Below are 12,844 nucleotides of genomic sequence, written 5' to 3'. Positions count from 1 at the left end.
TTTATGCGTAGTTATGCCAAGAAATGGTTCAGTAAAGAGTTCTCGTTACTGTGATTTAGGCAGGAAATGAATGAAACAAATCTCGAGTTTAGCTGTTAACGGTTAGATATGGAAATATTCAAAATACGCAGTGTTGCCAAATTTGTTAGTGTATGTTTTTGTTCATATACATCGTGAGCCCACTGGTCCTTTGTTTTGGTGACGAGGTACTCTAGAAGGATGAGTGGCGGAATGTGCACTCAAGGAATGAGTTGTGATATATTCACTAACAAGATGAACATATCAACCTGTACAATATTACTATGAGAAACGCGGACAAACTTGGGTAAAACTGCAAACTACACTGAGATGGGTAACATTACGACATACATATGGACAGAATTACATGGGTAACACAACGCACTGAAAACAGCGAGGGCATGTAGAGAGAACCAATATATTATAAGTCCAGCTGGGTACTAGGAGGCGCAGGTCGGCTGGCAGTCCCGGCGCCATACTGTCAGTCGAAGCTCGGCGAGCGTGAGGGAAGGTGGTGTACCTCCAGACTTCCTCGCAGACACCTGTACGCCCCACGTGGCCCGTGTGTACTTCATATTTACGTCCTCTTGCTCAACGTGTATATTATCGTTCTTCAAGTGTAAAACCCGGTAAATTACTTGCGCTTCATTTGTACGTCTTCAAGAGTGTACTATGCTAACCATTCACAAAATAAGTACACCTCGTTCACCATACGCTACTCACGCAAAGGATTTCAACCCAAGCCCCGGGCAAATCCTTTGCTTCCCATGTGTACACGTTCCTCCCCAAGTTCACAGACTAATCCTCATGTACACCCCACGCCCATCACGTGTACACCATGCACTCGCTACCTTCCCTGTGTATACCCAACTCCAAATGTGCTCAAACCAAGCCCCGATGTGTACACCACGCCCTCCATATTTACCTACCACTAATATTTCTGGACCAGGCAGCTGCTGATGGGGAGGCCTCATATGTGCGTTACGTTAGGCGTGGTATGTAGTCGACGCTAGGCGTCGTATGTAGGTTACAATACGCGTGGTATGTAGGGTACGTTAGACGTCGTATTTCAACCAAGTTAGGCGCCATGTTCACGTTATGTTAAGAATGATATGTAGATTACGGTAAGCGTAAAGCGTGCTAGTGATTTAAAGAATGTAAGAACTCTTGTATATATAAATCAAATAATACAATCCTGATCCTACCGTTGAATTTTAATTGCGAGCATCAGTTGCACGAGGCTTCATTTTCGACATATTTTACCAGTAAAAATCAGCATTATTTATGTCGTGATTTGTTAAACTTGGCCTTGTTTTTAACACATGTAGCAGCCTGAATTACAAACGTTCCTCAGAGGTCCCAATGAGGTATATATTTACACTAACCTCCTCCCCCTGGAGTTAGACTGAGAAAATAGTTGTTAATTTATTTTTAAAAATAGTTAAATGAAGGTTGACAAGTTATTAAATATGTTCTGTTTAATTTTTCTTTCTTTAGTTTATTATTCGTCTTTCTCTTCTTTGTTTCTGTGTCAATCTTTTGAACTAAACAACGTGGGTAAATTCAAACATAGATGATTTCACTTACACAAAACTCATGAGCCGGCTGTGGTATAGATCAGAGGGCAGAGTTGCGGGATCAGTCAATTAAGGCAGGTTTAGGGACATGCACAATAGGTATGTATTTGTTATATCTACTCTCTGTGGATATTATAAGAACGATCTTAATTCTATTATTTGTATTTTTGTAGTGCTACATTTGCACTTCACACGGTCTACGTCAATGTAACATTAACTATGAAATGGTCTTGGACCCCCAGAGGGACATAGATCACATTGTACACAGTACACATGATAGTTCACTAACGAATTTTAAAACCTACCATACGTTAACTAAAGTAACACAAATGAACATGACCTAATCCAATCGAGCCTAGCACAGCCTAGCCTAAGCTAATACATCAAAACCTAATATTATATAAGGTTTTGACAATGGAGCTTTGTCGAACCATCTTGTGTACGAATTGAACCACCCCTTCCCCCCCCCCCCCTCACTGAGTTCCCACAAAAATTTGAATTTCGTTGGTTGAATCTTCATATGGTCACCACTATTAAATCCCAACAAAAAGCAGTGTTTCATTCATTATACTCTCCACAACACAATGTCCACCACTGTAACATCCACTATGAGCCCAGCCGGTTCTCGGGAGCGCAGCCTCTAAAAGTCAATCCAGAACCTAAAATCATAAGTTATGACCGCAGAGTACCCCCCAAAGCCTGGGATTTCAAGAATTGATTTTCTGTATCGTGGCATGTGTGACTTGCAAAATCTTTAAACGTAGCTATTGCTATGAAAAAAATGAAACACTCATTGCTCGAGGGACGATTAAGGAACTGGAACTCCAGATACATCGAGTGACTGCCACATAAAGTTTGATTTTGCTCCGTTCATCAGTGTTCAAGTGCATAGCGAACAGACAGCAATTAAGCCTTTCGGATATATTATTATAGAACCATATGATGAAATTAAACTACGTCACAAAATTTAAGAAAGAAAGGAAATATTAAAAATGCATCTAGCAACCTGAAGACGTGTGAAAATAAGTGTTGAAAAATCAATACTAAGTTTATGTAACAGTATTCATTGACAATGTATTAAAAAGAATATTGGATGAGCAACAGTATATTCTTTATATGTGTACAGGACTAAAATATACTTGCTGACAGGCAGTAAACTATTGTCTCGGCCATAACCCTTCAGAGGTTGATTGGCAAACTGAGCCTTTGACAGAAGATCACCTGGTGACAATCAGCGACTTACAAGAGGAGGCAACGCTTGGCTTAAGAAAAAAAATCAGACAATGCAGGAACTGAACGGACTTCTGTGTCACGTTTTTACATTCTTCGGTATCTTCTTCGCAATTTACGGTGAGTATTGACGAGCATCATCAATATTAGTAGACATAACTGCGTTTCAAAAAAATCTTATGCATTCAAGATTGCATGCTTGTTGATTTACACGTTTATACAGGGAATATTTTTAGGCTTTGGTCTTTGTGTTAGAGCAAGACCTGTTCTTAATCATTGTATATGTTGAATATTTACTAATATCTGGCATTACGACAGTCGAAATTAGTAGAGGGTATGAACCCACGGCTTGTGTCTATGGGAATTTACAACAGTGATTTTCACATTTCTGTCTGTTGTCAAAAGTGGATTTAATCAAATTACGCCTAATGGTTAAAGCCTCATATTAAAAATGTTATGTCTGTGTGTGTGAGTGTGACTGAGGGGGAAAAAAGGGTTATAATTCGAGTATTACATTTTACCCTAATATTTGGTAAATGTTCTTTCAAACTTCTTCGTATAAATTACATGTCTTATATTCACTTCATCGGAAAATTTACGAAAACTTAAACAATTAATACTTACTAAACAAAAACTCAATATCTGGACTATTGATAATTTAACCTCCAGCCTGACATTACCCGGCATAAAAGCCAGTAGAACGTCCAGCATCTACCAAACACCACTTGACTTTTAACCAAGGCTAGTAACTCCTTTATATGTAAAAATTTTATACACAAATTTAGATCTGTTGTCAATGTTACCTTATTCAATATTACCTACCCCGCTTTATTTTTTCAAAGCCACATGATACTGCACTTGGCTAAGGCTAAGTCTAAGATACTCCTCTTAGCATAAGAGGAGAGAGCTACACCTTCTCCTCTAAGGCTAAGATGAGCTTAAGGCCAGCGCCCTCTAAAGCCAGAGTGCGTTGCAAACCCTCTCCGATTAAGTTACCCTCGCCGCTTAGGCTACACCCTCTCAGTTTATGCTACATCCTCTCCGCTTAGGCTACACCCTCTCAGTTTATGCTACATCCTCTCCGCTTAGGCTACACCCTCTCAGTTTATGCTACATCCTCTCCGCTTAGGCTACACCCTCTCAGTTTATGCTACATCCTCTCCGCTTAGGCTACACCCTCTCTGTTTATGCTACATAAAATGATTCCCTGCTACGATTCCCAATGCAAAAAAAGTATAAAAACGCCACCGAACCTAGCGCTTAATGTAGCCTAGCAAATGACATTTTCGCTAGGCGAGTCTAGATAGTTTAGTCAAAAAAGTTTGAAAACAAAGTACAGTTAACCATCAACGTCGCAGATTCAACAAAAAATTCAATATTTATTCCAAAAAAAGTTCGAATTACCGTAGCCAAGTGTCTGAAAACGTATAATTTCTGGCTTTCACTTTTAATGTCAGAGCTTTCAGATGGCTTTAAGATGGTTCTTCGTATAAGTAGAAAGCTTGATTTGCTCAGTGAAAGTTGAAGCGTCATTTATTAGGTTTCTTGGAGTTTGGGGGGAAAGGAAGTGTGCTTGGTGAGGTCAGTTGAAGATTAAGTGATATATACCACGGAAAATAAAACGAAAATTCCTTTCTCGTCAGGTAATTTTTCTTCCGAAATGGGTAAGGGTGGTAGGACGTAACAGAGAATGGGGGAAAAAAAAGCTAACCCACTCGCTCACTAACTCTCTTTAACCATGTTCCTCACCCATACACCTAACGCTCACTCCTCATCCACACTCCGCACCCATGCACACTTGTCACCCACTCTCTCCACTACTCTCTTTCACCCACAATTCCCATCCACTCTTCTCACTTACTCTACCGTCCTCTCCGAACCCAGTCATCTGAACTGTTTTTCTCTTCTTTTCTCTCACCAACCCGCATCCTCCACTCTCTCTGCTGTTCTCCTCACCATTCTCCCTACTAGTCTCCTCACCACTGCCTTCACCAATAATCCCATTACTCTCCCCACTACTACCCTGACCCACTCTCCCCACTATCCTCACCACTCTCCCATAATTCTGCTCTTTGTCCATTATTCTCCTTCAGTCAACATTGTTCTTGTCCCCTCCCACTTTATCACCCCATCTCTTCCCTCGAGTGAAAGAGGAAACGGGTAAAAGTAATTGTGAGTGTTATTTCATAACTGTGATTGTTAAAGTAGGTTTAATTGATATGCCTGTTGAAACCCTCCTGGATTAGGACAACGTAAAACACTTGGGGATTGAGATCATACCAAACCTATCTCACGAAGTCTAGATTAACCAAATACCACATATCATTAGTTGCATGCGCAATGCTGGCTAATAAAAGAAGGGTTTACAAATCTGAATAACGAGTCATGCTAAACCTTGTGTACCATATATGTAAGAGCAATTCTGATAATGAGTCACCAGCTTAGATTCTTTATCTCGATAAAAACAATAGGCCGAGTGGTTTTCATTAATTTCAATAAATAGTTTCCAGTTAGTTTATTTGAATTATTATTATTATATTATATTAATAACATAAATTATTGACTTAATTGTGTTAGTTTAGGTTTGGTTAAGATAGGTTAGGTTAGGTTAGGTAGGGTTGGTTAGGTTCGGTCATATATCTACGTTAGTTTTAACTCAAATTTAAAAAAAAATTAACTCATACATAATGAAATGAATACCTTTACCATTTCTTAAGAAAAAAATATTGAAAAATAAATAAATTCAGGAAAACTTGGCTTATTAGGCAAATCAGGCCTTGCATAGTAGGCCAAATACGACGTTCTGGCTACTAGGTACAACATATATATATATATATATATATATATATATATATATATATATATATATATATATATATATATATATATATATATATATATATATATATATATATATATATATGACAATGTCAGACCACGGAGGAAAAATGAAACAGGAAATTTCCTTAAGTACTTTCGTATATTAAATACATCTTCAGAAGGTCATTTTACAGATCAAGTGATGGGTATAAATAGGCAGGAAGGAGTGGTGAAGTAAGGTGAGGTACAATACTTGGACAACGCAGACGGCCCATTGGCCCATCAGATGCACCCAATTGGCACATCCGATGTAGCCCAATGGCCCATATTATCCTATATATTATGCTTGTATGTCTGCTGTATCAGATGGGCCATTGGGCTACATCGGATGTGCCAATTGGGTGCATCTGATGGGCCAATGGGCCGTCTGCGTTGTCCAAGTATTGTACCTCACCTTACTTCACCACTCCTTCCAGCCTATTTATACCCATCACTCGATCTGTAAAATGACCTTCTGAAGATGTATTTAATATACGAAAGTACTTAAGGAAATTTCCTGTTTCATTTTTCCTCCGTGGTCTGACATTGTCACATTCTTAATCACGTGTTTATTTTCGTGATATACACACACACACACATATATATATATATATATATATATATATATATATATATATATATATATATATATATATATATATATATATATATATATATATATATATATATATATGTTGTTAAGCCAATGTTTAGTCTTCCTGCCCTCATACCCTTCATCTGAACACGTACAGGTGTATTCCATCATTCCGTTTACATTCCAAATGAACAAAACAATTAACTTGTCCGGTAATATCTTAACCTTGTTTAATATATTTTCCTTAATTCCCGTCGTCTCGTTTCTTTCATTTTGCCGTCTCTCAAACTCCATTACATTGTCAAACACAATGACGCAGTGGTGTGTGTGTGTGTGTGTGTGTGTGTGTGTGTGTGTGTGTGTGTGTGCGTGCGTGCGTGCGTGAGCGCAGGGGCGACGGACAGATGTGAGCAGAATAATAAGTAGGCAAGGAAAACGGTTGCACATGTTGTCCACAACTTTGATGAAAGACGGTGGGTTGTATGTGTGGGTGGTTGTTAAGCAACTCTGTTACGTATGGACAGATGGTGATTATATATATATATATATATATATATATATATATATATATATATATATATATATATATATATATATATATATATATCTATATATATATATATATATATATATATATATATATATATATATATATATATATATATATATTATTAAATATGACCGAAAAAGTAAGATTTAATTCTAACACGAATTTTCTCAATGTTTCTTACATTTTTCTTCACTGTTGATGGTAACTGAAAAATCAATTCTCCAAAATTCATTTTTATTTCTAGTCTGACGCGACACTTGAGCACGTTTTGTAAAACTTATTACATTTTCAAAGACTTTAGTTTACACACACACAACTATAACTGAACAGAGCTTAAACATCTTCGATTTTTTATACCTGCATTTGGGTGAGGTGATATGTTACAACAGTTTTGGATGAAGTGAAAACAAACTTTCAACACAAGACAGAACACGAAACAATGGGTATAATATTTTGTAAGTTAAAGGGAAGAATGGAAGTAACTGCAAAGGGCCTATTGGCCCATATTTCTTGATGCTTCTATATTGGTGCGGAGTCTTGAAGTGGGTAGAATATAGTTGTGCATTAATTGGCTGTTGATTGCTGGTGTCGACTTCTTAATGTGTAGTGCCTCGCAGATATCTAGCCGCCTGCTATATCTGAGTCTGAGACCTCACCCCTCACAGTGACTCGCTGTCTTCTGTTGCTTAGGTACCCCCTTATATAATACCCCCATATACCTTCCCTTTCACTCCTGCCTGCATCTCCAGCTTTTTCACTAGCCTCTTGTGTGGCACTGTATCAAAGGCTTTCTGGCAATCCAAAAATATGCAATCTGCCCACCCCTCTCTTTCTTGCCTGATTTTTGTTGCCTGGTCGTAGAATTCAATTAATCATGTGAGGCAGGACTTGTCATCAAGTCCTTGTTGATGCTGTGTTACAAAGTTCCTACCCTCCAGATGTTCCACTAGCTTTTTTCGCACAATTTTTGCCATCAGCTTGCTTGGTATGCAAGTTAGGGACACTGGCCTGTAGTTCAGTGCCTCCTGTCTATCCCCCTTTCTTGTATAGTGGGACTACATTAGCCGTCTTTCAAATTTTTGGCAGTTCCCATGTTACCAGTGAATTGTTATACACTATGGAGAGTGGCAGGCACAGTGCTTCTCCTCCTTCCTTTAGTATCCAAGGGGAGATTCCATCTGGGCATATAGCCTTTGTCATCCAACTCTTAAGAAAAGCTTCCTTACATCCCCACTGGTAATCTCAAACTCTTCTAGTGATTCCTGGTTATCTATTACCTCTCTTATCTCTGGAACTTCTCCTTGCTCTAATGTGAAGACCCTCTGGAATTTCTTATTCAGCTCCTCGTATGTGTGTGTGTGTGTATTCACCTAGTTGTATTCACCTAGTTGTGCTAGCGGGGATTGAGCTCTGCTCTTTCGGTCCGCCTCTCAACTGTCAATCAACTGTTACTAACTACTAACTATTTTTGTTCCACACACACACACACACACACACACACACACACACACACACACACACACACACACACACACTATTAAGCATTAAATATGCCAAAACTAGAAGACAGAAGAAAAAGAGGTGATATGATCACTACGTACAAAATAGTAACAGGAATTGATAAAATCGACAGGGAAGACTTCCTAAGACCTGGAACTTCAAGAACAAGAGGTCATAGATTTAAACTAGCTAAACACAGATGCCGAAGAAATATAAGAAAATTCACCTTCGCAAATAGAGTGGTAGACGGTTGGAACAAGTTAAGTGAGAAGGTGGTGGAGGCCAAGACCGTCAGTAGTTTCAAAGCGTTATATGACAAAGAGTGCTGGGAAGACGGGACACCACGAGCGTAGCTCTCATCCTGTAACTACACTTAGGTAATTACACTTAGGTAATTACACACACACACACACACACACCTAGGAAGCAGCCCGTAACCGCTGTCTAACTCCCAGGTACCTATTTACTGCTAGGTAACAGGAGTATCAGGGTGAAAGAAACTGTTCATTTTTATTTCTCGCGGGCGCCGGGAATCGAACACGGGCCACAAGATTACGTGTACAACGTGCTACCAACACAGCCACCGGCGTACCATGTTTGTGTGTGTGTGTGTGTGTGTGTGTAGCTTTATTTTATATAATTGTGTTTATGTCAATGTTAATTATAAATTTCGACATCTAAAGTTATTAAAATTAATATTAATATTTCGATGTTTTACAGTCTTGTTTGAACGCTTTCGAGATTGTCTGAAGCACTTAGCGATAAATTTGAAAATATTATTCTATAATATAATATTTAATGTCATTTGCTCAACCATCACATGTTCTTTGACGTGGGAACTCGCTTGATTAATTTAATATTTCAATATTGTTACTGAAATATCCTTGCACGCTAATGTTAGCTCTGAAGCCCCATGTTTCAAGCTGTGGGTGTTTTAATACAATGACATGTGTAAGGGCGAAGCCATCTCACCGTGGAGTATGCCGGGTCTGGGCTCTGGGACCCGCGCCTCCTACGCACAGGAAAACAAAGCAGGGACTTATGAATGGGTGAAATGCTATGGGAATAAATGAGGAACAAAAGCAGGATTGGGTGCAAGTTTAAAACAAGAATAGTCTGATATGAGGGATAGCTAAAAAGAAGTGAGAATGATAAGTGGAATGGAATAAATATTACAATAGCAGGTATGAAGAAAAATGAAAGGAGTAAGGTTGTGTCAACGACTGAGATTGGTACGAGGCAGTGCATGACTTCTGTTGTAATTCATATTGATTATGTGTAAAATTTATGTAGAAAGAGTGGGGGTCTTATGATTACTGATGCTCACTGTGATCACAGAGGTGAAGGAGATTTTATGTTGTAATTAAAACAATCATCAGTGTCATGAAAAACAATTACATTAAAATATATTATTTTATTATTGGTTCCAAAGAAATAAATTACATTGTCTGATTTTTTAAATATTTTGTGATGTGTGTGAAAGTTATGTGTTTGAATACATGTTTTTGAACATAGGGACATACTTTACGTTTCAGTAAATATGGCATATATATACTTTATGCAAGAGTGTATCCGTTATACTTTCCGCAACAGTGAATCTAAGACTTTATGCAAGAATACATGATGCAAACTGCCTCACCAACTCCCAACAGCTGCTTTTCTATCTCCACTTTATAAGATTTTCCCTGTTAGAACTTTTTAGAATAGTTCTTGCTATTATAAATACAGCCAGTTGTCCCCTGGTGCGTTCCGTCTCTTTCCAAGTCTTTAAATATTACATAATTCATTAGTCAGCCCCGCCTCCGTTTTCCTTGTGTAAATAGTAATTTAACACCTCCCTATAATACCCACGAGAGATTTATACATTTTTAAGATTTTGTTCTCGTCGAGAGCGCTTTCATTAATCCCACGACCCACGCTCCTTCAGAAGCGTGGGCCGGAGGATTATGATGCGCTGACGTTATTAATGTAATATTGGAAGTTTGGTGTGTTGTTATGGCTCATATTTGTAAATAATTATTTTTTTAATTTCTTTGTGTCTATTTTTTTTGGTCTCCTTCCACCACCCACTTTCGCGCTCTCCCACCCTCCCCCTAACCACTAGGGATGAACGGTAGAGCGACGGTCTCCCTTCATGCAGGTCGGCGTTCAGTTCCCGACCGTCCAAGTGGTTGGACACCATTCCTTTTCCCCGTCCCATCCAAAGAGTCTGTCTCTCTCTCTCTCTCTCTCTCTCTCTCTCTCTCTCTCTCTCTCTCTCTCTCTCTCTCTCTCTCTCTCTCTCTCTCTCTCTCTCTCTCTCTCTCTCTCTGTGTGTGTGTGTGTGTGTGCGTGTGTGTGCTCGTAACATAATAACGTTGGCAATCTCCTCTTCCCACACTCCTTTCCGGGAAAATGCCTACACCACTTGATGACAAGAATAATACCACTTAATGACACTGATAATAGCTTGACTGTGCGGATGCAAACTGGAGGAGAGATAAACTACAAAATACGATTTTGTTGAGAAGAAATGTTATTTGAAAATATTTGTTAATCATCTGCGGAACACATATTATAAAGCCGTTTCAGAGAACAGAATATTACTTTGGTAGGAAGGAAGTGGTGTGTGTGTGTTTGTGATGAAGCGGTGAGTGTGAATAATGTTGAGTGTACGCACCTATTTGTACTCACCTATTTGTGCTTTCGGGGGTTGAGCTTTGGCTCTTTGGTCCCGCCTCTCAACTGTCAATCAACTGGTGTACATATTCCTGAGCCTACTGGGCTCTATCATATCTACATTTAAAACTGTGTATGGAGTCAGCCTCCACCACATCACTGCCTAATGCATTACATCCGTTAACTACTCTGACACTGAAAAAGTTCCTTCTAACGTCTCTGTGGCTCATGTGGGTACTCAGTTTCCACCTGTGTCCCCTTGTTCGCGTCCCACCAGTGTTGAATAGTTTATCCTTGTTTACCCGGTCGATTCCTCTGAGGATTTTGTAGGTTGTGATCATGTCTCCCCTTACTCTTCTGTCTTCCAGTGTCGTAAGGTGCATTTCCCGCAGCCTTTCCTCGTAACTCATGCCTCTTAGTTCTGGGACGAGTCTAGTGGCATACCTTTGGACTTTTTCCAGCTTCGTCTTGTGCTTGACAAGGTACGGGCTCAAGGTAAGTGTGAACAATGGTGAGTGTGAACAGAGGTGAATGTCAACAAACTGTGGAAGCAAACGTTGTGGATGCCGGTTAGTGTGGTATACGGTGTGTGTGTATGACTCTTAGAGTTATCTAACCTATTTCTACTTCATTATTCATGTATTTTAACTGATTTCTACTTCGTTCTTGTACTATGAAATTCACAAACCGTTGTGTCAATACGTTGCACTCATTATCTTGGAGGAGATGAGATTTGAGACTTGAATTTGGTCTGGAAGTTCGTCAGATGAGAAAAATTATAGTCAGCCGAAAGTTTTTTTTTTTAGGGCAGGTTGTATATATATATATATATATATATATATATATATATGTCGTACCTAATAGCCAGAACGCACTTCTCAGCCTACTATGCAAGGCCCGATTTGCCTAATAAGCCAAGTTTTCCTTTATTAATATATTTTCTCTAATTTTTTTCTTATGAAATGATAAAGCTACCCATTTCATTACCTATGAGGTCAATTTTTTTTATTGGAGTTAAAATTAACGTAGATATATGACCGAACCTAACCAACCCTACCTAACCTAACCTAACCTATCTTTATAGCTTAGGTTAGGTTAGGTAGCCGAAAAAGTTAGGTTAGGTTAGGTTAGGTAGGTTAGGTAGTCGAAAAGCAATTAATTCATGAAAACTTGGCTTATTAGGCAAATCGGGCCTTGCATAGTAGGCTGAGAAGTACGTTCTGGCTACTAGGTACGACATATATATATATACACAGTATATATCCGCCTCCATCGGGTTCGATCCCCGGTGGAGGCGGAGACAAATGGGGAAAATGTTTCTTTCACCCTGATGCCCCTGTTACCTTGCAGTAAATCGGTACCTGGGCGTTAGACAGCTGTTACGGGTTGCTTCCCAGGGGGTGTGTAACAAAAAGGAGACCTGGTCGAGGACCGGGCCGCGGGGACGCTAAGCCTCGAAATCATCTCAAGATAACCTGACTAATACATTTAACAGTAATAACAATAGAAACTTTTCCTTCAGTAATACATATTCTGAACTTAATGTTTCTCTACAAGTAATAATAATAATACAATAGAATCATGCACCATACGGAGTCTCATGAAACTCTAATTAAATCTTCAGCTGTTTCACTGCTGAAACAATAAATTGGACTGATTTTGGCCCGCAATATGGCGAGGGGTGAAATTCATATGAACCATTCGGGAATATAATGGTTATATCAAGAGTAAAAAACGAGACATCAGGGATATATATATATATATATATATATATATATATATATATATATATATATATATATATATATATCCTCGGTGTATATACACTGAGAGTCTGCAATAGTTTCGAACTGTGTC

At 38.8% G+C, this 12,844-nt stretch overlaps 1 protein-coding gene across 7 annotated transcripts in view; it reads left to right on the top strand.

Moving 5' to 3' along the window:
* The first annotated feature begins 509 nt into the window (after positions 1-509).
* The window catches only part of LOC123773049 (G-protein coupled receptor GRL101), a 119,334-nt gene continuing 106,999 nt past the window's right edge, over positions 510-12,844 (top strand). For 6 of the 7 annotated variants that reach the window (XM_069315260.1, XM_069315257.1, XM_069315255.1 and 3 more), the window contains exons 1-2: positions 530-647; positions 2,722-2,945. In XM_069315260.1, coding sequence (XP_069171361.1) covers positions 2,879-2,945 — 67 coding nt within the window. In that variant the 5' untranslated portion in view covers positions 530-647; positions 2,722-2,878. Of the gene's footprint in view, positions 648-2,721; positions 2,946-12,844 lie in introns of all 7 variants that reach the window. The other variant, XM_069315256.1, reaches the window with a different exon arrangement.

The sequence above is a fragment of the Procambarus clarkii genome, chromosome 81, assembly GCF_040958095.1.
Source record: "Procambarus clarkii isolate CNS0578487 chromosome 81, FALCON_Pclarkii_2.0, whole genome shotgun sequence".
Lineage (NCBI taxonomy): Eukaryota > Metazoa > Arthropoda > Malacostraca > Decapoda > Cambaridae > Procambarus > Procambarus clarkii.
Note: the sequence above shows the minus strand (reverse complement) of the source record. Positions and strands in the feature narration are given on the sequence as shown.